This window comes from Melanostigma gelatinosum (assembly GCF_949748355.1).
Source record: "Melanostigma gelatinosum genome assembly, chromosome: 2".
Lineage (NCBI taxonomy): Eukaryota > Metazoa > Chordata > Actinopteri > Perciformes > Zoarcidae > Melanostigma > Melanostigma gelatinosum.
Window position 1 is genome coordinate 33,344,423 of NC_136635.1, and position 24,924 is coordinate 33,369,346.

General features: G+C 48.5%; 1 protein-coding gene across 1 annotated transcript in view; it reads right to left on the reverse strand.

The window, feature by feature from the left end:
- fhod1 (formin homology 2 domain containing 1) overlaps positions 1 to 18,100 on the reverse strand; it is a 49,904-nt gene extending 31,804 nt beyond the window's left edge. Inside the window, exons 1-11 of the mRNA XM_079288265.1 lie at positions 17,859 to 18,100; positions 10,691 to 10,797; positions 9,333 to 9,397; positions 3,346 to 3,413; positions 3,150 to 3,255; positions 2,772 to 2,866; positions 2,434 to 2,545; positions 1,857 to 1,951; positions 1,633 to 1,776; positions 843 to 1,061; positions 298 to 494 (exon numbers count right to left, since the gene is read on the reverse strand). Coding sequence (XP_079144391.1) covers positions 298 to 494; positions 843 to 1,061; positions 1,633 to 1,776; positions 1,857 to 1,951; positions 2,434 to 2,545; positions 2,772 to 2,866; positions 3,150 to 3,255; positions 3,346 to 3,413; positions 9,333 to 9,397; positions 10,691 to 10,797; positions 17,859 to 18,023 — 1,373 coding nt within the window. The 5' untranslated portion in view covers positions 18,024 to 18,100. The remainder of the gene's footprint in view (positions 1 to 297; positions 495 to 842; positions 1,062 to 1,632; positions 1,777 to 1,856; positions 1,952 to 2,433; positions 2,546 to 2,771; positions 2,867 to 3,149; positions 3,256 to 3,345; positions 3,414 to 9,332; positions 9,398 to 10,690; positions 10,798 to 17,858) is intronic.
- Positions 18,101 to 24,924: the final 6,824 nt, after the last annotated feature.

The following is a 24,924-nucleotide window of genomic DNA, read 5'->3' on the forward strand; positions in this document are numbered from 1 at the left end:
GTGTAGAAATACTCCATTACAAGTAAAAGTCCTAAAGTAAAAGTACAAAAGTATACTTCAAGTAGCAAAGAGTAAAAGTACTCATTGTGCATAATAATACACATACTACTGTGTTATGATGAGTGATGCATGAATGTAAAGTCTTCATCGATAGTAATACATTACTTGATTTATTGATGATATTTCTTTATCTAGAATATTGAATACAACTCACAGACTGTGTGTTAGGTGATTCAGACCCTGGTACTGAGTGAATATATGATATAGAAATACATCAGCTGCACTGAGTGAACTTACGCGCTGGACGGAGACTCGGCCTCCCGCTCTGTGGTGTCGGTCCCGTTGGGGGGCGTGCTGGGGGGCAGAGGAGACCCTCTGGGGGACCCGGACGGACTGGAGGCAGCCGGGCTGCCGGGGTCAGACGTCAGCGGGGACGAGGCCCTGCTGCCCAACCCCGCCGTGGAGGAGGAGGAGGCGGAGGAGATAACGGGGGAGAGGAGGGGGGGGATGTTGGCGGTGGTGGGGGAGAGGAAGGTGGAGGGAATGGGGGAGGCGGAGGAGATAACGGGGGGGATGTTGGCGGTGGTGGGGGAGAGGAAGGTGGAGGGAATGGGGGAGGCGGAGGAGATAACGGGGGGGATGTTGGCGGTGGTGGGGGAGAGGAAGGTGGAGGGAGTGGGGGAGGCGGAGGAGATAACGGGGGAGAGGAGGGGGGGGATGTTGGCGGTGGTGGGGGAGAGGAAGGTGGAGGGAATGGGGGAGGCGGAGGAGATAACGGGGGGGATGTTGGCGGTGGTGGGGGAGAGGAAGGTGGAGGGAATGGGGGAGGCGGAGGAGATAACGGGGGGGATGTTGGCGGTGGTGGGGGAGAGGAAGGTGGAGGGAATGGGGGAGGTGGAGGGGGAGGAGCCTGCGGAGGAGGACAGGAGGTCCAGCAGGTTTTGGCTGGACGAGCGGTGGCTCCGCCGTCCCTCTTGATCGCCGGCGGCCATCTTTCTTCTCTCCTTGCGGAGGTGAGGGGAGGAGTCGTCCATCTCACCGTCCTCGTTCTTCAGAGCAGTCTGCAACACACACACACACAGGCTTTTATTGTGAAAGGCAAGAACAGAAAGAGTCGATCTGGTATGCTCCTCGTTCGACCGTGTTCAATAAACAATACGTCACTTATTCGCTGATTATATTCACGTTGTGTATAAAAGTATCCATAAAAAAACACCAGTTATAAATGTGTAATGAAGAAGACTTTAACGTGTCAGGAGGGCCTCGAGGTTCAGTTCTAGGACCCGGCCGTTTAACGATTCATGTCAATAAGGTCAGAACATGAAGGCATCAGTCCGTCTCTACGCTGATGACGCCGCGCTTTATTCTTGCTGCTGTTGCCCTGATATCTGCTCCTGATTAGTGTTAAAGATGTTCTACCTTTCATCTGGTCCTCACATCTAGTCCCCTACTGAGATGAAGACCACCTGCAAGGGTTTAGACGTCACAGTTGATGAAAAGCTTTCTTTCAAATGTCATATTGATCGTCTCTATTCACTTTCATGATCTTATCTCGTAATACATGTCCCGTCTGTCACTTTGTGTCTCGAGACTCTAACGAGGTTCAATTAAAGAACTTCTTGTTGTTGTTACCTCGTACGTGGTGAACTGAGCTCGGAGGTCCGGCTCGGTCCCCTTGTTGCTCATGTGTTTGTGGATGATGGTCTCCATCCCCAAATGCTCCAGACTGTCGGTCACATCGTAGAACGAGTCCTGATCAGGGAGCACTGCTAGAGTCTGAACCACAACACACACACCAATCAATGATTGCAGTCCGGTTACCCGGGAGACCGTCTGGTTTCCACTCGCATGTTCACCTTGTTGATGAGCGTCATGATGAACATGAGGAGCTCTGTATCAGAGCCGTTTCTCTCTTCCAGCACCTCCATCAGGAAACTCCACGGCTTCAAACCTACCACACACACACACACACACACACACACACACACACACCTGTTTCCATGGAGACCAGCTCACCATGTTTCTACAGGAGCCTACAAGGTACAAACCAAACCCCGTCTCTAGAGGCATTCATGTATTCATGTCGGCCATCTTCGTTCTCTACACAGAAGTTGAGTTGGTTGTAATCAGAACCTTCACCACTAGATGTCGCCACTTTCTCCAGACGGCCTTCAACTAAAGCTGAAACTATTCGTCAATCAACAGAATATTGATCGGCAGTTATTTCGATTCATGTCAACTTTTCAATAAAAATACCAAACTGAGTTTCACTTTCATTTCTCAGTAGATTAAATAAGATATTTAAAGATGTCGCTTTGAAACTATGTTCAATAAATAATGTTATTAACAATATATTTTCTTTGACGGACTAGACTGACTCATCCAGAAAATAAAGAGCAGATTGAGTGTTTCAGTGTGTGAGTGTGTGTGCACCTCTCTCTCCATCCACCGTGTTGACAGCGTCGATGAGTCGAGGACTGTTGGACTCTGAATATTCAACGAACACGATGAGAAGCTTCAGAGACGTTTTCACCACCAGACGAGACTGAAGACAGAGACGCAGGTTCAGACAGACAGACAGACAGACAGACAGACAGACAGACAGACAGACAGTGTGTGTGTGAGAGTGTGTGAGAGTGTGTCCACCAGGTGGCGTCTCTGCTCTGATGAACTCTTTAGTTCATGTCTCTACTCAGACTGAACTGGGTCATGTGACCGTTCAGTCACATGACCCAGTTATTGTAAATCAATAATGATGAGATCAGACTCACCAGACTTCCTGTCAGACTGTAGAGCCACTGGACCGTCTCATTGTGCTTTATCACTCCGTTCATCCCGTCCACAAACAGCATGATCTGACTCAGAGCTGAGAGACAGACAGACAGAGACAGACAGAGAGACAGACAGGTCAGTATCAGTCTTCAGCTCTCTGTTGGTTTGTTTCCATCATCTGTGTCTTCTGGAGGCTGATCTCAGGGCTGGGAGTCTGTGAACTGATGGTGTGTGTTACAGACTGGAGGCTGATCTCAGGGCTGGGAGTCTGTGAACTGATGGTGTGTGTTACAGACTGGAGGCTGATCTCAGGGCTGTGAGTCTGTGAACTGATGGTGTGTGTTACAGACTGGAGGCTGATCTCAGGGCCGTCTCACCTCTCAGGATGTAGTTCTGGTAGTTGTGGTCGGCCTCCGCTCCAACGTTAACGAAACAAGTCAAACCTTCAGAGGCCACGAACTCTGGAACCAGGTCTTTATCGTCCTGCAGAGACCAGAAGAGGAAGTCACATGAGGTCTAAAGCCTCCTGTGTTCATGTTACATTATGGGATGGAGCTCAGGTGTGTTTGTTACCTGGAACAGCTGTTTGAGGGAGAACAGAGACCGTCTGAGTTCTGGACCCTGAGAGTTATACAGCTTCTCTGAAACACCAGAAGAAGAAACACAGGAAGTCACTTCACCAAAAAATGAAATGTGCTAGTTTAGAGCTGTCAGTAAATCAATCAATCAATTCTTCCTCTCCTCCATCGATCCGTAGCCAATAGAAGACCTCCCCGTACAGATGTTCCTCAGAGGACCAAATCAAACTTTAATTCATCTCTTTAACGTCTAAAGATACTCAGAAGTCTTCTTAACTGTAGTTAACGTTATACTCTGATCTGATCCAGTGTTACTAGAGACCAGAAGATGAAGAAAGGAGGAAGAGGAGGAGGACTCCAGAAAGGAATGAAACCATTTCCTGTTTGTTTCTATCACAGGTCACGACCCCTGACTCATTCTGTACTTCAGAGGAAACGACAAACAGTTTACGTACAAGTCCAGACAGCCGAGGAGTCTCTCACACACACACACACACACACACACACACACACACACACACACACACACACACACACACACACACACACACACACACACACACACACACACACACACACACACACACACACACACACACACACACACACACACACACACACACACACACACACACCCCCTTTGGTTTATGTCAGAGACGGAGTCATCTTTCTCTTGTTTCTCTCGCTCGTCCTGAGACAGGAAGTGTTGCTTTTCTATCATAAATAAACTGAAGAACTGAACATTTAAACTAACTCATACTTGAATGCAGTACCTTTACTTGTAACAGAGTAATTCTACACTGAGGTATAAATGTGAGAGTACTTCTTCCACTGGTTGTAGGACATCAGGAACATGTCCTGTTGGTTCCCACAGCTATTTAAAGACATTTAAAATAACTTCTGAGTGCTGAACTCTGTCAGTAAAACGTAGATGAAATGTTTCAGCGTCTCTTCAGCACTCAGATGTCATGAGACAGAAATAGTTATTATGAAGTCACGAAGAAACGTCTCACAGGAGGACGAGACATTTCTGAGCTGAGAACATGAAGACTCGTCTCTTCTTCCTCTTAAAGAGGAGCTGCAGTGTTTCCATGAGACACCTTCAGTGTCTCCAGAGGAAGAACAAGCAGATCTCTCTGCTTCTCATGGATCCACTGATCATGAAGTCTTTTCACCGTGTTCAACAGCATGAAGCTGATCTGGGATCTGATTTCTGGAGAAGTTTTATACGTTTATTCGTTCTTTATTCAGGTCCTGAAAGATGAAAGTAAATCTCAGACTCAATGTTTAATCACCCATTTCCTGATTCAGATCATCTTTTTTATTTCTTATTTAAACAACAACTGTTCAGAAAAGATGAAACCGCTTCGTCTTGTTTCTGGTTTAATGTTTGTCAAAGTAAAACACGGAGTAAAGAAACTAAGAAAAAACAACTCTAATCTCTTAGTACTATGATTGTAAATACAGTCGTTTCCAGAGGGAGCCCGTTTATACTGGTCCTGAACCAGAACCACAGCAAGACCAGAATCATAGAAGGTCTAGAACCACTGCAGGGCCGGTGGGGAACTACAGCAGGACCGGTGGGGAACTACAGCAGGACCGGGGAACTACAGCAGGACCGGTGGGGAACTACAGCAGGACCGGTGGGGGGGGGAACTACAGCAGGGCCGGGGGGGAACTACAGCAGGACCGGGGAACTACAGCAGGACCGGTGGGGAACTACAGCAGGGCCGGGGGGGAACTACAGCAGGACCGGGGAACTACAGCAGGACCGGTGGGGAACTACAGCAGGACCGGTGGGGGGGGGAACTACAGCAGGGCCGGGGGGGAACTACAGCAGGACCGGGGAACTACAGCAGGACCGGTGGGGAACTACAGCAGGGCCGGGGGGGAACTACAGCAGGACCGGGGAACTACAGCAGGACCGGTGGGGGGGGGGGGGAACTACAGCAGGACCGGTGGGGAACTACAGCAGGACCGGGGAACTACAGCAGGACCGGTGGGGGGGGGAACTACAGCAGGGCCGGGGGGGAACTACAGCAGGACCGGGGAACTACAGCAGGACCGGTGGGGAACTACAGCAGGACCGGTGGGGGGGGGAACTACAGCAGGGCCGGGGGGGAACTACAGCAGGACCGGGGAACTACAGCAGGACCGGTGGGGAACTACAGCAGGGCCGGGGGGGAACTACAGCAGGACCGGGGAACTACAGCAGGACCGGTGGGGAACTACAGCAGGGCCGGGGGGGAACTACAGCAGGACCGGGGAACTACAGCAGGACCGGGGAACTACAGCAGGACCGGTGGGGGGGGGGGGAACTACAGCAGGACCGGTGGGGGGGGAACTACAGCCGGACCGGTGGGGAACTACAGCAGGACCGGTGGGGAACTACAGCAGGACCGGGGAACTACAGCAGGACCGGTGGGGGGGGGGGGAACTACAGCAGGACCGGTGGGGGGGGGAACTACAGCCGGACCGGTGGGGAACTACAGCCGGACCGGTGGGGAACTACAGCAGGACCGGGGAACTACAGCAGGACCGGTGGGGGGGGGAACTACAGCAGGACCGGTGGGGGGGGGGGAACTACAGCAGGACCGGTGGGGGGGGGAACTACAGCAGGACCGGTGGGGGTGGAACTACAGCCGGACCGGTGGGGAACTACAGCAGGACCGGTGGGGAACTACAGCAGGACCGGGGAACTACAGCAGGACCGGTGGGGGGGGGGGAACTACAGCAGGACCGGTGGGGGGGGGGGAACTACAGCCGGACCGGTGGGGAACTACAGCCGGACCGGTGGGGAACTACAGCAGGACCGGGGAACTACAGCAGGACCGGTGGGGGGGGGAACTACAGCAGGACCGGTGGGGGGGGGAACTACAGCAGGACCGGTGGGGGGGGGGGAACTACAGCAGGACCGGTGGGGGGGAACTACAGCAGGACCGGTGGGGGGGGAACTACAGCAGGACCGGTGGGGGGGAACTACAGCAGGACCGGTGGGGGGGAACTACAGCAGGGCCGGGGGGGGAACTACAGCAGGACCGGGGGGGGGGGGGGAACTACAGCAGGACCGGGGGGGGGGGGAACTACAGCAGGACCGGGGGGGGGGAACTACAGCAGGACCGGTGGGGGGGAACTACAGCAGGACCGGTGGGGGGGAACTACAGCAGGACCGGTGGGGGGGAACTACAGCAGGACCGGTGGGGGGGAACTACAGCAGGACCGGTGGGGGGGAACTACAGCAGGACCGGTGGGGGGGGGGAACTACAGCAGGACCGGTGGGGGGGGGGGGAACTACAGCAGGACCGGTGGGGGGGGGGGAACTACAGCAGGACCGGTGGGGGGGAACTACAGCAGGACCGGTGGGGGGGAACTACAGCAGGGCCGGGGGGGGGGAACTACAGCAGGGCCGGGGGGGGGGAACTACAGCAGGGCCGGGGGGGGAACTACAGCAGGACCGGTGGGGGGGAACTACAGCAGGACCGGTGGGGGGGAACTACAGCAGGGTCGGTGGGGGGAACTACAGCAGGACCAGTGGGGGGGAACTACAGCAGGACCGGTGGGGGGGAACTACAGCAGGGTCGGTGGGGGGAACTACAGCAGGGTCGGTGGGGGGGGGAGAGAACTACAGCAGGGCCGGTGAGGGGGGGAACTACAGCAGGACCAGTGGGGGGGGGGGGGGAACTACAGCAGGACCAGTGGGGTGGGGGGGGGGGGGGAACTACAGCAGGACCGGTGGGGGGGGGGGAAGAACTACAGCAGGACCAGTGGGGGGGGGGGGAGAACTACAGCAGGACCAGTGGGGGGGGGGGGGGAGAACTACAGCAGGACCAGTGGGGGGGGGGGGGGGAACTACAGCAGGACCGGGGGACTAGTTTGAGGGTGCTTAGTTGTTGAAGGAGTGAGTCAGAGAACATTCACTTTTTGGGAGTAACAAAGAGAAGTTTTCCTCTGTGGTGAAGGTTTCACTTCACTGCCAGACCAGCGGACCCGAAAGAAACCAGCTCAACGTTTGTAGAGACAGAATGATTTTACTCTCAATGCACATAAAAAGGTACATGTTCCTTTGTTTGAAACATATTTCTTCTGAGTGAACTATTGAAACCACAGACTCCATGTTTCTTTGAATGGAAACTTATCTGCTGCATCATCTGAGACACGTGGACAGATTTGAGATCTTTTTAAAGGTTTGTCTCTGGAGGGTTGAGTCACTTTAAATTGCTCCGTGGGACAAACAGAGCAAACGTGACTTCTCATTTCAGACTAAAATACAACCAAACAGACAGAGATGTTCCAGAGGACGGGGATCAGTGTAGACCTCCAGTCCTCAGAGACAGGAGGTCTACAGGGATCAAGAATATCAAGTTTAACAAGGATCAAACACCGGCTGTCCGTCCCAAAATACTTCACCATTGTCCAGAAGCTGAAAGACTGATTCACGCAACTAAAAATAGAAGGGTGACACCAGAGTTATTCATTTCTCTACAGATCTTTGTCTTAGACGAGATAACAGAACCTAGATCTGGTCTTCTGGTCCAGATTAAACTCTTCTCAGTTAGACGTAGAGATGCTGGACAGAAGTTAGATGCAGGAAGCAGCCATGTTAACACAGTGGGAGGAGTCACATCAGATCATGTGACTTGTGTGTTCACAGGAAAGTTCAGACCAACATGAGGAGGATGACTCACACACCAACATCCAACTGTGACCCAAGATGGCCGTCGGCCAGACTCAGCGTCTCTCCCCCAACTGAGAGGTTAGATTACAGAGAGCTGCGTTTATGATGAGGGGAGATCTCTCACACACACACACACACACACACACACACACACACACTATTTTAAAGTTCTTAGGATCCACAGTTCAGATTCATCTTAAAAGGTCGACTTCTGAAACTTTAAATTAAACTTGATGTTTGGAACCTCAGAGTTCTTCTGTGAGACATACAGAAATGAATAATAACAAATAAATACAAGACATCATTATGACGGTTGACCTCACAGACTGTGTTCCTGAGTTGTTTGAGGACTTGACTGACAGCTGTCAACACGTTTATTTATCGGATTCACTTCCTGCAGGAGTTCATTCAGAACGGTGTTTGCGAGTTGAGGACGATCACCTGAACGCACCGTGAGACCAGGACCTGAACGCACCGTGAGACCAGGACCTGAACGCACCGTGAGACCAGGACCTGAACGCACCGTGAGACATGATCCAACATGATTCATCAGAGACATGAAACACTTTCACTTATTCTACTCATCACCTTTCTGCCACCACAGAAGAAGAACAAGCAGAGACTGATCCAAACCCTGTAACACAACCGACCAATCAGAGGTCACATTACAGATGAAGAAGAAGATTAAAGACTCATCACAATGTTTCTGTAAGTGATCCTGTGAAACCAGAACAGACTTGATGATAAATAGTCTCATGACTCAAACCCTCAGGAAACGTGTTCGAATGAGCTCCTCCTCCTTCTGTTGCAGCGATGCGTTCATTTCATTCATTGATTAATCAACAGAAAATTCCCCATTAGAGGAATCAACAAACCCCAGAACCCTTCTTCAGGAGACTACAATACCCACAATGCATTTCACAACGACTGTAGTCAACTGCTAACGTGCAAAAATCTGCTAACATGTGCTAACCCTGTTAGCATCTGATAACCCTGCTAACTCATGGTTCAGATCGTATCAGTAAAACTTTATCGACACCGTGATGGTTAACATTACAACTGTGGAGACGTTCCTCTATCAGGCGCATGTCTGCTGAGCAGAATGTTTTTTAGAACTAATGAAGAGAGAGGAACGTTTGGGGATCATTAGAGCAGAAGGAACCTCTAATGTTTGGAAGTCTTCATTATATGAGTTCATATTCCAGAGTTCATAGGAGAGAACAAGCAGAGTATCTTCTGAAGAGACTCAGAGAGGAAACCCTCAGTGACAGAGAGGACGGAAAGACAAACAACATGGACATAATTACCCAGGATGCAGTGAACCCGGACAGAGAGCTGAGTCCTCAGAACCAGGATGGGCTTCTTCCCTTTCCTGTGGAAAAACAATCAAGTGTTGAAAAGAACCGTTTATTCCTCCAGAGAGACGTCACGGACTAAAAACCAGAAACCACCATGAAACGTTAGAGAGAACACCTCTAAATAATAAAATAAAATAAAATAAAATAAAATAAATTATATATATATATATTATATATATATATATATATATATATATATATATATTATATATATAGTAATGAATATCTATAATATGAAATGCGGTAACTTTATAACGTAGTAACTAAATGACTGTGACGTGATAACTTTGTGACGTGTTAACTTTGTGACGTGGTAACTTTGTGACGTTTTAACTTGGTAACTTTGTGACGTGGTAACTTTATGACGTTTTAACTTGGTAACTTTGTGACGTTTTAACTTGGTAACTTTGTGACGTGGTAACTTTGTGACGTTTTGACGTGGTAACTTTGTGACGTGGTAACTTTGTGACGTGGTAACTTTGTGACGTGGTAACTTTGTGACATGGTAACTTGGTAACTTTGTGACGTGGTAACTTTGTGACGTTTTAACGTGGTAACTTTGTGACGTTTTAACTTGGTAACTTTGTGACGTGGTAACTTTGTGACGTTTTAACTTGGTAACTTTGTGACGCGGTAACTTTGTGACGCGGTAACTTTGTGACGCGGTAACTTGGTAACTTTGTGACGCGGTAACTTTGTGACGCGGTAACTTTGTGACGCGGTAACTTTGTGACGCGGTAACTTTGTGACGCGGTAACTTTGTGACGCGGTAACTTGGTAACTTTGTGACGTGGTAACTTTGTGACGTGGTAACTTTGTGACGCGGTAACTTTGTGACGCGGTAACTTTGTGACGTTTTAACTTGGTAACTTTGTGACGTGGTGACTTTGTGACGCGGTGACTTTGTGACGCGGTAACTTTGTAACGCGGTAACCAACAGCAGAAGACACAACTGAAGTGATCCCAGATCATTTCAGTTTACACATCAACCTACGCAAGCAGACTGTGGCTGCTGTGATTAGAGTACGGAAAGAACCACAGCATGGAGGTATGGAAAGAATGAGGGACAGAGAGAGGGCGGGAAAGAGAGACTGAGGAAAACTAGAGAAGTGCGTTTGTCTACGGTTAAAAAAGGAACAATCTTGAGATGTTTTTAGGTCATTGTAACACACACACACAGTATTTGTACGTGTACATTTAGTATTCCATGTACTGCTACTTCTCCTCTACATCACTTTAAAAGCATTCACAGTCTAACTGGTCTCACTGGGCGGCCATGACAGAGACAGAGGTAAAGGTGTTCTTACGTCACGTCTGCATAGAAGCTCTCCAGCTCTTCTCTCTGCTCGGCCAGAGACGAGTCCAGGTCCAGGTAGTTTCCATGAGGAGACAACTGAAGGGTGCACTCCTCCAGCTGAGAGACAGACAGAGTCAGACACACACAGAGACACAGAGAGAGAGAGACACAGAGACACAGAGACACAGAGAGAGACAGAGACACACAGAGAGAGAGAGACAGAGACACACAGAGAGAGAGAGAGACAGAGACACATAGAGAGAGAGAGAGAGACAGAGAGAGAGAGAGAGAGAGAGAGAGAGACAGAGAGAGACAGAGAGAGCAAGAGAGAGCGAGAGAGATAGAGAGACAGAGAGAGACAGAGAGAGAGAGAGAGAGAGACAGAGACACACAGAGAGAGAGAGACAGAGACACACAGAGAGAGAGAGAGAGAGAGAGAGAGAGACAGAGAGAGACAGAGAGAGAGAGAGAGACACACAGAGAGAGAGAGAGAGAGAGACAGAGACAGAGACAGAGAGAGAGAGAGAGAGAGAGAGAGAGAGAGAGAGAGACACACAGAGAGAGACACAGAGACACAGAGAGAGAGAGACACAGAGAGAGAGACACAGAGACACAGAGAGAGAGACACAGAGAGAGACACAGAGAGAGAGACAGAGACACAGAGAGACAGACAGACAGAGAGAGAGACAGAGAGAGAGACAGAGAGAGACAGACAGAGAGAGAGACAGACAGAGAGACACAGAGAGACAGTCCTGGATGAAGTTGTTGAATAACAGTGCGCTCTTATTTTGAAATAAAGGCAGCCTCAGTAGAGAGGTGAAAGCATGATCACCATTCATGTGATTGGCTGAGGGCTGGTCATGTGACTACAGGTGTGTTTGGGAAGCCTCCCAGCATGCACTGGGGCAACTGCAGTTACATTGTGCTTTTAATTGATATATGATGAATGAATTCATACAATATAATAGAATGCATTAAGCAGATGGATGGACTCAGGTTCAACAGTCAGATCCAATTATTCAACCACAAATACCTGCATCCATCTGGACCTCGGTTACCCAACACTTTATATATAAAGAAGGAGAAGGAGATCCTGGAGCAGCTGCTAATGATACATGAACACAACCTCCTGAACCGGTTCTACTGACGAGCTGGAGGCCATTTATGAGAAGATATTTCTACGTCAACAATTTATGAACACCTCATGATCTACCGTACAAACACTACAACATGATGGTGACTAATTATTATTATTAGACCTCAGTACGTCAGACTGTCTCCTCAACTGATGTGACGCTCCACCCTGTGAGCCTCGAGATGCTTTATGAACTTATTATTCCACAAAGGTTCAGAGGATTCATATTAATATTCACTGTTCTGTTTAATGAGTCAGTTATGTTGACGCTGTTAATATAATACACACTTTACCTGCACCACAGACCACCACCACTACGGCAACCACAGACCACCACCACTACGGCAACCGTAGACCACCACCACTACGGCAACCACAGACCACCACCACTACAGCAACCACAGACCACCACCACTACAGCAACCACAGACCACCACCACTACGGCAACCGCAGACCACCACCACTACGGCAACCGCAGACCACCACCACTACGGCAACCGCAGACCACCACCACTACGGCAACCGCAGACCACCACCACTACGGCAACCACAGACCACCACCACTACAGCAACCGCAGACCACCACCACTACGGCAACCGCAGACCACCACCACTACGGCAACCACAGACCACCACCACTACGGCAACCACAGACCACCACCACTACGGCAACCGCAGACCACCACCACTACGGCAACCGCAGACCACCACCACTACGGCAACCGCAGACCACCACCACTACGGCAACCGCAGACCACCACCACTACGGCAACCGCAGACCACCACCACTACGGCAACCGCAGACCACCACCACTACGGCAACCGCAGACCACCACCACTACGGCAACCGCAGACCACCACCACTACGGCAACCACAGACCACCACCACTACGGCAACCGCAGACCACCACCACTACAGCAACCACAGACCACCACCACTACGGCAGCCGCAGACCACCACCACTACGGCAACCGCAGACCACCACGGCAACCGCAGACCACCACCACTACGGCAACCGCAGACCACCACCACTACGGCAACCGCAGACCACCACCACTACGGCAACCGCAGACCACCACCACTACGGCAACCGCAGACCACCACCACTACGGCAACCGCAGACCACCACCACTACGGCAACCGCAGACCACCACCACTACGGCAACCGCAGACCACCACCACTACGGCAGCCGCAGACCACCACCACTACGGCAGCCGCAGACCACCACCACCACGGCAACCGCAGACCACCACCACTACGGCAACCGCAGACCACCACCACTACGGCAACCGCAGACCACCACCACCACTACGGCAACCGCAGACCACCACCACTACGGCAACCGCAGACCACCACCACTACGGCAACCGCAGACCACTACGGCAACCGCAGACCACTACGGCAACCGCAGACCACCACAGCAACCGCAGACCACCACCACTACGGCAACCGCAGACCACCACCACTACGGCAACCGCAGACCACCACCACTACGGCAACCGCAGACCACCACCACTACGGCAACCGCAGACCACCACCACTACGGCAACCGCAGACCACCACCACTACGGCAACTGCAGACCACCACCACTACGGCAACTGCAGACCACCACCACTACAGCAACCGCAGACCACCACCACTACAGCAACCGCAGACCACCACCACTACAGCAACCGCAGACCACCACGGCAACTGCAGACCACCACCACTACGGCAACTGCAGACCACCACCACAGCAACCGCACACCACCACCACTACGGCAACCGCAGACCACCACCACTACGGCAACCGCAGACCACCACCACTACGGCAACCGCAGACCACCACGGCAACTGCAGACCACCACCAGTACAGCAACCGCAGACCACCACCACTACAGCAACCGCAGACCACCACGGCAACTGCAGACCACCACCACTACGGCAACCGCAGACCACCACCACTACAGCAACCGCAGACCACCACCACGGCAACCGCAGACCACCACCACTATGGCAACCACAGACCACCACCACCACTATGGCAACCACAGACCTGCACCACCACAGCAACCACAGACCGCTCGCTACAGACTCGCAGTAATCAGGTCACCATTGATTGGACTGGTGATCAATCGATGAGTCCATCAGACATCAGATGAAGGTCTTTAATGTGTTTATTCTTATCTGGTTATTTTCTTTGTGAAAAAACATTAAAATGAACTTTTATCATATTAAATATCATCGATACTGTGAAATGAATCTCTTCAGTTCTCTGCTTCTATTGGTCGTTGGCTCTACAGGCTGCAGACGAGCGACAACCAATCAGCATCAAGGGGCTCCCGACTCTGAGACTATTGATCAGTTCTGATCAGCTGCTTATGGATCAATAACTCAGTTTGTTGGATGAACTCTGTTCACTCAGTAAACAAACAGAATCTATTTATAGACTCAGTAAGTCACCGTTCCAAGCTGGAATCAGGACCCCCCCCCCCACACACACACACACACACACAAGAGTGAAGGTTTGATTCCTGAAGAACTCACATCTTCCTAAAGATTCTCCATTTATCATTCAGATCAATAATATCTGATCCATAACTATCAGCGGTGTAAAGACAGAGCAGTACCGTCCAAACAAAGCAGTCAAGATGTTCAGACACGTTTCTGTCATTGTGCTCAAAGTGACTTCATTCTCCTGATGAAACAAACGCATCACAAGGTTTCCTGCTGCTGTGAGGAAGGAAACGCCTGCTCAGCGCTTATCAACACGCTGCTGGTAGCATCACATCCTGTTGACGAAGACGAAGAAGAAGAGGAGAAGGCAGAAAGAGGAAGAGGAAGACAACAAAGAGGACGACAAAGAGGAGAAGGAGGAACAGGAGGATCAGAAAACCAGCTCAGAATAATGAAACACGTCTACTTTCTCTGTTTCGGTCCCAATATCACCTCATTGGATGAGAGCCCACAGCTCAAAGCCCCAGAGCATGATGGGAACAATTAGTGGAGGGGAGGAGGAGGGGGGGGGCTCTCCGGTCTTTTATCTGATCCTGGAGATTCCTGAGGGGCCCTGAACGCCTCATGCAAGGCTGGACTGGATCTCTGTTTGGAACCGATTGAGTAACACAGAGAAATAAAAGAGTTCCAGCGAAGAGACGTGAGCGAGTTCCAACACAGACTGCTGAGTCATGATCTAATGCTGCAACTGAAGACAGTGAACTGTAACCTCTGTGATGAGAACAGAGTACCCAAACAGGTAGAGAACAGAGCACCCGAACAGGTAGAGAACAGAGCACCCGAACAGGTAGAGAACAGAGCACCCGAGCAGGTAGAGAACAGAGCACCCGAACCGGTAGAGAACAGAGCACCCGAACAGGTAGAGAACAGAGCACCCGAACAGGTAGAGAACAGAGTACCCAAACAGGTAGAGAACAGAGTACCCAAACAGGTAGAGAACAGAGCACCCGAACAGGTAGAGAACAGAGCACCCGAACAGGTAGAGAACAGAGCACCCGAACAGGTAGAGAACAGAGCACCCGAGCAGGTAGAGAACAGAGCACCCGAACAGGTAGAGAACAGAGCACCCGAGCAGGTAGAGAACAGAGTACCCGAACCGGTAGAGAACAGAGCACCCGAACAGGTAGAGAACAGAGCACCCGAACAGGTAGAGAACAGAGCACCCGAACAGGTAGAGAACAGAGTACCCGAACAGGTAGAGAACAGAGTACCCAAACAGGTAGAGAACAGAGCACCCAAACAGGTAGAGAACAGAGCACCCGAACAGGTAGAGAACAGAGTACCCGAACAGGTAGAGAACAGAGCACCCGAACAGGTAGAGAACAGAGCACCCGAACAGGTAGAGAACAGAGCACCCGAACAGGTAGAGAACAGAGCACCCGAACAGGTAGAGAACAGAGCACCCGAACAGGTAGAGAACAGAGCACCCGAACAGGTAGAGAACAGAGCACCCGAACAGGTAGAGAACAGAGCACCCGAGCAGGTAGAGAACAGAGTACCCGAACAGGTAGAGAACAGAGTACCCGAACAGGTAGAGAACAGAGCACCCGAACAGGTAGAGAACAGAGCACCCGAACAGGTAGAGAACAGAGCACCCGAACAGGTAGAGAACAGAGCACCCGAACAGGTAGAGAACAGAGCACCCGAGCAGGTAGAGAACAGAGTACCCGAACAGGTAGAGAACAGAGTACCCGAACAGGTAGAGAACAGAGTACCCGAGCAGGTAGAGAACAGAGTACCCGAACAGGTAGAGAACAGAGTACCCGAACAGGTAGAGAACAGAGCACCCGAGCAGGTAGAGAACAGAGCACCCGAACAGGTAGAGAACAGAGCACCCGAACAGGTAGAGAACAGAGCACCCGAGCAGGTAGAGAACAGAGCACCCGAACAGGTAGAGAACAGAGCACCCGAACAGGTAGAGAACAGAGCACCCGAACAGGTAGAGAACAGAGTACCCGAACAGGTAGAGAACAGAGTACCCGAACAGGTAGAGAACAGAGCACCCGAACAGGTAGAGAACAGAGCACCCGAACAGGTAGAGAACAGAGTACCCGAACAGGTAGAGAACAGAGTACCCAACCAGGTAGAGAACAGAGTACCCGAACAGGTAGAGAACAGAGCACCCGAACAGGTAGAGAACAGAGCACCCGAGCAGGTAGAGAACAGAGCACCCGAACAGGTAGAGAACAGAGTACCCGAACAGGTAGAGAACAGAGCACCCGAACAGGTAGAGAACAGAGTACCCGAACCGGTAGAGAACAGAGCACCCGAACCGGTAGAGAACAGAGCACCCGAACAGGTAGAGAACAGAGCACCCGAACAGGTAGAGAACAGAGTACCCAAACAGGTAGAGAACAGAGTACCCGAACCGGTAGAGAACAGAGCACCCGAACCGGTAGAGAACAGAGCACCCGAGCAGGTAGAGAACAGAGCACCCGAACAGGTAGAGAACAGAGTACCCGAGCAGGTAGAGAACAGAGCACCCGAACAGGTAGAGAACAGAGTACCCGAACAGGTAGAGAACAGAGCACCCGAACAGGTAGAGAACAGAGCACCCGAACAGGTAGAGAACAGAGCACCCGAACAGGTAGAGAACAGAGTACCCAAACAGGTAGAGAACAGAGTACCCGAACAGGTAGAGAACAGAGTACCCGAGCAGGTAGAGAACAGAGCAGGTAGAGAGCAGGTAGAGAACAGAGCAGGTAGAGAACAGAGCAGGTAGAGAACAGAGTACCTGAACAGAGTATGACTTTGTAGGATAGATAAACCCGGTTCTTCCTCATCACTGGGCCCACTGAACATGCTCACTTCCTTTAGAAGAAAAAGAACTCTGTCAGCACATTTTACTCCTTTAAGAACCTCATAATTTAAACAAGCTTCATACTAAAGATGATTCGCTCTCTCGTAATAGAAGTCTGTGGAAAAAGTATTTTTGGGTCTCATGACATCACGGAGCAGGAAGTTGTTCCTCTACTGTTTATGGAACATCTGGTCCAGGACCCGGTTCTCTTCCTGGACCTTCATCTGGATTCAGGACACTTTGTGATCAGTACGTTTTATGACCAAATGATTTGTTATATTAAATTACTGGAGCAGGTCAAAGCACCTCCAGATGTCCAGTGATGCCCGAGTGGACTTCAGCTCAGCCAGATAGAGAAGCTCTCATGCAGCAACCAGGCTCCATTACCAATGTGCCTTTTTTAACATAGAATCGATAATCAGCAGCCAATAATACAAAAAGCACTTCGATCAACCGATGCTTTGTGTTCAGGTAAATTCGGCAGCAAGCAGCTCAATGTGTACTCAACATGTAATGTTCTAGATGAGAACAGCGTCCATCGTCCTCCACAGTCTCATTACAAGGACTCCTGACGTCACTGCTTCTGAAACCAGTCTGGTGCGTGTGTGTGTGTGTGTGTGTGTGTTTAAACCTCGAGAACTTCAGGTGCGTTACCTCTACAGGTGAGTCCTTCTCACACAGGGCGGTGCTCTGATGGTTAGTTAAGTTAAGTTAGCAGGTTAACTAGTTAAGAGCTGGTTCACCTGCAGAGGCGCCTCCAGCAGCGCGTGGATCCCGGAGATCTGCTCGCTGAGCGGCACGTTCTCCTCCACGCGCACCGTCGGAGGTCTGCGGGGTTCGGGAAAGTTGGTGCAGACGAACGGATCCGAGTCCTCCAGGTACTGGACCCGACAGACGATGGAGGCCATGGCCGAGCGACCGAGACCCAACTGCGGCTGAAACACGTCCGTGTGTGTCGGTGTAGAGCTGGAGGATCCTTTAAAGAGAGGAAAACCCGGTCCTGGCTCCAGCGGGACCGGACCAGTGACGCTGTGAATATGTAGGGGCACTTCCGGTGACATCTTTCAAAATAAAGGCAGTTTTTGGCAGCGATTAAAAATTAAATTAAAAATAAATTGTCAATTTGATTGTATTCCGGATTATTTGACAGCATCTGTGTGATAAAAGAAGTACATATAAAACCAGTGAACTGATCAGATAAATAATCAACAGGAAGTATCAGAAAAACATCATTACATACAAGTGAACCGATCACTGTTCAATCATTGAGTATCTGTCCAATCAGAGGACTCATTAGATCACATGATCTCCTCATGGAGTCTGCAGCTTTCTGCTCTTTTTAAGCATCACGACCAGTGGTGTATAAAGTACTCAAAAGCCATACTTGAGTAAAAGTAAAGATACCTTACTAGAAAACTACTCCAGTAAAAGTAAAAGTCACCTATTAGAATACTACTTGAGTAAAAGTCTCAAAGTATCTGATATTTATTGTACTTAAGTACAAAAGTACTGAAGTATCAAAAGTAATTTTCTGATATTAAATGTACATCATAACCTGAACATTAAATGAACATCATAACCTGTTCATTGGAAGTAAAAGTAAATGCTGTTAATAAAAAAGCAAAGGGTCAGAATTGTGAGAATGATGAAGTTTATTCTTTTCAGTGCTGTGGCATCATGACCAAGGACATGGAGCTGTGTTGAACATAATTCGGTTGCTGTGATCCATCCAGGAGCAACAATGTTCAACATAATATATTGTACATAAGTATACTTTTGCATCTACTATGAACTTATCATCATAATTCTCTGTAAAGCAATATGACACTATGAAGGAGTTGTAACAGTGCGTTTATAAGTCTGCTCATTAGACTAGAGGATGTAGAGGCCAATGCATCATATTATGTTCAGCAAAACATATCCACTTGATGCATCAGGTCAGTGTTGTGAGAAAGGACGCCTGCCTTGTAAACTCCTGATTTGCAGACAATGACAGAGACAAGAGGCAGGACGTCGTTAATCAACCAACCACTGCTCCCAGTGTCTCTGATGATATGATGACATGAGTATGATATTCTATCGTGTGTACAAGAGGCCTGTAAGTTCCCACCTTGTCATTGATGATCACGATGAGTCTTCTAGTTTTGTTGGTTCTTTACTTTGTTGTTGCTGCTGTGACCTTCACATGTGGGATCAATAAAGTGGATCCTCTCCTCTTCAAATAGATGACATCACGTGTCAGTGTTCTAGTGATATATTATGTTTATCCTGTATATTCAGACAAACGACAAGGAAGGAAAACACGGACATCATGACTTTTATATTGAAGGAAGTCTCACGGCACATCCGGTTTGGTGAAAGGTGACTTGATGGTGGGGGGCCCACCGGTGACATCACGCCGGTCCAGCATGGAAACACATCGAGCAGCAGGAGTGTGACGTCATGAAGGGAAACGAGCTGCAGCTGTTCACAATATAACAACCGAAGAAGAAGAAACGTTGGAGAGCAGCGTCATCTGGTGGCTGAATGACGTCAGCCTAGAGACACAAAGAGTTCATGAGGGTCCAGATGAGTGTGAGAAAGTTCTGGATCAGTTTAGAGTCTCAGAGACACAATGAGACGACAAACAAATGGACGTCTCTTTGTGACTGTTTGTGTCTCTTTGTGTCTCTTTGTGACTGTTTGTGTCTCTTTGTGTCTCTTTGTGACTGTTTGTGTCTCTTTGTGTCTCTTTGTGACTGTTTGTGTCTCTTTGTGACTGTTTGTGTCTCTTTGTGTCTCTTTGTGACTGTTTGTGTCTCTTTGTGTCTCTTTGTGACTGTTTGTATCTCTTTGTGTCTCTTTGTGACTGTTTGTGTCTCTTTGTGTCTCTTTGTGTCTCTTTGTGACTGTTTGTGTCTCTTTGTGTCTCTTTGTGACTGTTTGTGTCTGTTTGTATCTCTTTGTGACTGTTTGTGTCTCTTTGTGTCTCTTTGTGTCTCTTTGTGTCTCTTTGTGAGTGTTTGTGTCTCTTTGTGTCTCTTTGTGACTGTTTGTGTCTCTTTGTGACTGTTTGTATCTCTTTGTGACTGTTTGTGTCTCTTTGTGTCTCTTTGTGTCTCTTTGTGACTGTTTGTGTCTCTTTGTGTCTCTTTGTGTCTCTTTGTGACTGTTTGTGTCTCTTTGTGTCTCTTTGTGACTGTTTGTATCTCTTTGTGTCTCTTTGTGTCTCTTTGTGACTGTTTGTATCTCTTTGTGACTGTTTGTGTCTCTTTGTGTCTCTTTGTGTCTCTTTGTGACTGTTTGTATCTCTTTGTGACTGTTTGTGTCTCTTTGTGTCTCTTTGTGTCTCTTTGTGTCTCTTTGTGACTGTTTGTGTCTCTTTGTGTCTCTTTGTGTCTCTTTGTGACTGTTTGTATCTCTTTGTGACTGTTTGTATCTCTTTGTGTCTCTTTGTGTCTCTTTGTGACTGTTTGTATCTCTTTGTGACTGTTTGTGTCTCTTTGTGTCTCTTTGTGACTGTTTGTGTCTCTTTGTGTCTCTTTGTGACTGTTTGTGTCTCTTTGTGTCTCTTTGTGTCTCTTTGTGACTGTTTGTGTCTCTTTGTGTCTCTTTGTGTCTCTTTGTGTGTCTTTGTGTCTCTTTGTGACTGTTTGTATCTCTTTGTGTCTCTTTGTGTCTCTTTGTGACTGTTTGTGTCTCTTTGTGACTGTTTGTGTCTCTTTGTGTCTCTTTGTGACTGTTTGTGTCTCTTTGTGTCTCTTTGTGTCTCTTTGTGACTGTTTGTGTCTCTTTGTGTCTCTTTGTGTCTCTTTGTGTGTCTTTGTGTCTCTTTGTGACTGTTTGTATCTCTTTGTGTCTCTTTGTGTCTCTTTGTGACTGTTTGTGTCTCTTTGTGTCTCTTTGTGTCTCTTTGTGACTGTTTGTATCTCTTTGTGTCTCTTTGTGACTGTTTGTGTCTCTTTGTGTCTCTTTGTGTCTCTTTGTGACTGTTTGTATCTCTTTGTGTCTCTTTGTGACTGTTTGTGTCTCTTTGTGTCTCTTTGTGTCTCTTTGTGACTGTTTGTGTCTCTTTGTGTCTCTTTGTGTCTCTTTGTGACTGTTTGTATCTCTTTGTGTCTCTTTGTGTCTCTTTGTGACTGTTTGTGTCTCTTTGTGTCTCTTTGTGACTGTTTGTATCTCTTTGTGTCTCTTTGTGTCTCTTTGTGACTGTTTGTGTCTCTTTGTGACTGTTTGTGCCGTCCAGCAGGTGGAAATGTTTCTCTACATTCTGAGTCCAGTTTGCAGCGTGTTGCATAAGAAAAGTGATGAAACAGGCTGAAACACACACACACACACACACACACACACACACAGACACAGACACGCACGCACACACACACACACTGTGGCCAAACTTATAAACTAAGCGCATTTCAGTTTTTTTCCTCTGAGCTGTCAATCAATAAATCAATCAATCAAAGCATTAATCTTCACTCAAATATCCACGGTTGGCATGGTTACCTCTCTGACTCGCTGAGCTTTGACGTTCTGCTGCACTGAGAGGAGGAAAGGAAGGAAAGGAAGGGAAGATAAGGAACTGAAGTGGTTATGAAAGAAATGAGGAGGAAAGGAGGAGACAGAAAGGAAACCTGCAATTGTTTAATGTGTGCTTCACAGACTCAGGTATCCCATCAGGTATCCCATCAATTGTCCCATCAGGTATCCCATCAAGTGTCCCATCAGGTATCCCATCAGGTATCCCATCAAGTGTCCCATCAGGTATCCCATCAGGTATCCCATCAGGTATCCCATCAGGTATCCCATCAATTGTCCCATCAGGTATCCCATCAAGTGTCCCATCAGGTATCCCATCAGGTATCCCATCAAGTGTCCCATCAGGTATCCCATCAGGTATCCCATCAGGTATCCCATCAAGTGTCCCATCAGGTATCCCATCAAGTGTCCCATCAGGTATCCCATCAGGTATCCCATCAGGTATCCCATCAGGTATCCCATCAAGTGTCCCATCGGGTATCCCATTAGGTATCCCATCAGGTATCCCATCAAGTGTCCCATCAGGTATCACGTCAGGTATCCCATCAAGTGTCCCATCAGGTATCCCATCAAGTGTCCCATCAAGTGTCCCGTCAGGTATCCTGTCAGGTGTCCCATCAGGTATCCCATCAAGTGTCCTGTCAGGTATCCTGTCAGGTGTCCCATCAGGTATCCCATCAAGTGTCCTGTCAGGTATCCTGTCAGGTATCCCATCAGGTATCCCATCAGGTGTCCCATCAGGTATCCCATCAGGTGTCCCATCAGGTGTCCCATCAGGTGTCCCATCAGGTATCCCATCAGGTGTCCCATCAGGTATCCCATCAGGTATCCCATCAAGTGTCCCGTCAGGTATCCCATCAAGTGTCCCATCAGGTATCCCATCAAGTGTCCCGTCAGGTATCCCATCAAGTGTCCCATCAGGTATCCCATCAAGTGTCCCGTCAGGTATCCCATCAGGTGTCCCGTGAGGTATCCCGTCAGGTGTTCGTCAGGTGTCCCATCAGGTATCACATCAGCTGTCCCATAATGCATTTGGCTGCTGAACATTTACATGTGTAGACTCACCTGTATTACTCACTTCCTGTCCCCTCGTCTCTCTGCAGGTGACTTTTGCTCTCCATGTCTCCTGACCCCGGTCTTATCTCTGAACCAACACAGCCTATCAGTTTTATCTGTGAGCGCTGGCACACCTGGACACCTGCCCAAGTGTGTCAGAAGGGGCGGGGCTTCCTGCTGTGAAAGTATTTTTAAAAGCTCCGTGTGGTGCGTTCAAGGACGCTGAAAGTTTCCTCTGAGTGGAACAAAGTCTTCTTCGTCATCATCGTGTTGGTTCAGTGTTTGTGTTGTTTTTGGCTGCGTGCCCTCAAACGCGACGCAAGAGTTTCAAAATGGCTCCTGCAGGATGAAACGATGATGGTGTAACTTTGACTAAATGATACAATCAATACATAAATACAGTTGAGTAAATAAATCAGGTTTGAGAAGTGAACATCTGGATGAAAAGACGAAACTTTGATTCAATTCAAGATAAACTGATAAAATGTTCACTGAACCCTGGAGAAGAACTCCAAGGTTCCTACTGACATGTGTTTGTGACATATGACATGTGATGTATGACATAATAATAATAATAACAAAATTTACATATAGAGCGCTTTTCACAGACAAAGAAATCGCAAAGTGCTTAACAGAGCAGAAATTTAAAAGCATAAAAACACAATGTGACCATAGGGTCAATAAATTAAATACACAGAGAAAAAATTAATAAATATACAAATACAATTTTTAAATTAAAACATATTTTAACAGCAGGTCTAGGACATGGGTTTACTTTTACACAAACGCCAGCCTAAACAGGTGGGTTTTGAGCTGGCTTTTAAAAGTATTCACAGTATCTGCGAGGCTCAGAGTTGCAGGCAGAGCATTCCATATGACATATGCCATGTGACATATTACATGTGACATATTACATGTGACATATTACATGTGATATGTGACGTATTACATGTGACATATGACATATGACATATTACATGTGCTATGTGACGTATTACATGTGACATGTGACATATGACATATTACATGGGATATGTGACGTATTACATGTGACATGTGACATATGACATATTACATGGGATATGTGACGTATTACATATTACATATGACATATGACATGTGACATATGCCATGTGACATAATACCTTTGACATATTACATGTGACATGTGACGTATTACATGTGACATATTACATGTGACATATTACATGTGACATATTACATGTGACATATTACATGTGACGTATTATATGTGACATATGACATATGTCATGTGACATATTACATGTGACATATGACATATTATATGTGACATGACATATGACATGTCACATGTAACGTATCACATGTTACATGTGACATGTGGCATGACATATGACATTACATGTGACATATGACATGACATATGACATTACATGTGACATATGACATGCGACATATGACATGCGACGTATTACATGCGATGTATTACATGTGACATGTGACGTATTGCATGTTCCAAATTACATGTGACATAATACCTTTGACATATTACATGTAACATATTACATGTGACATATTACATGTGACGTATTACATGTGACATATGACATGTGACATGTGACGTATTGCATGTTCCATATTACATGTTACCTGTGGCATATGACGGAGGAGGTTCTAGGTGGTTCTAGTGTTCGTTTTGTGGAATTCCACACAGTTGGAGAAGAAGAAGAACCTTCAAAGAACCCGTCTGACGTGAGACAGAACAGGCAGATGGACCACGATGGGTTCCACAGTGACAGGAGTCAGAGAGCTGAAGAACCAGGACCAGACGGAGAACCTTCCTCTGGTTTCCATCCAGCTTCATAAACCTCCAGCATCCTTCGTGCTGAGCCAGCAGATTCAGCCAGCGAGCGTGACACGTCGACCCGCCAGCTGTTTCACAACCGCTGTATCGGTTTCTAGAGAGGAGATCAGAACACACTCAGATCAGATAAGGGGGGGGGGGGGGGTTTATGCAAGCTCTACTGAGCTGTGAGGGAGGACGTGATGAATCATGGATGGCCTGCAAAACCCCCCTGACCATCACCTCCTCACCTCCTCACCCTCATCACCTCCTCACCTCCTCACCCTCCTCAACTCCTCACCTCCTCACCCTCCTCACTCCTCCTCCCCCCCTCCTCACCTCCTCACCCTCCTCACCTTCTCACTCCTCACCTCCTCACCTCCTCACCCTCCTCACCTCCTCACTCCTCACTC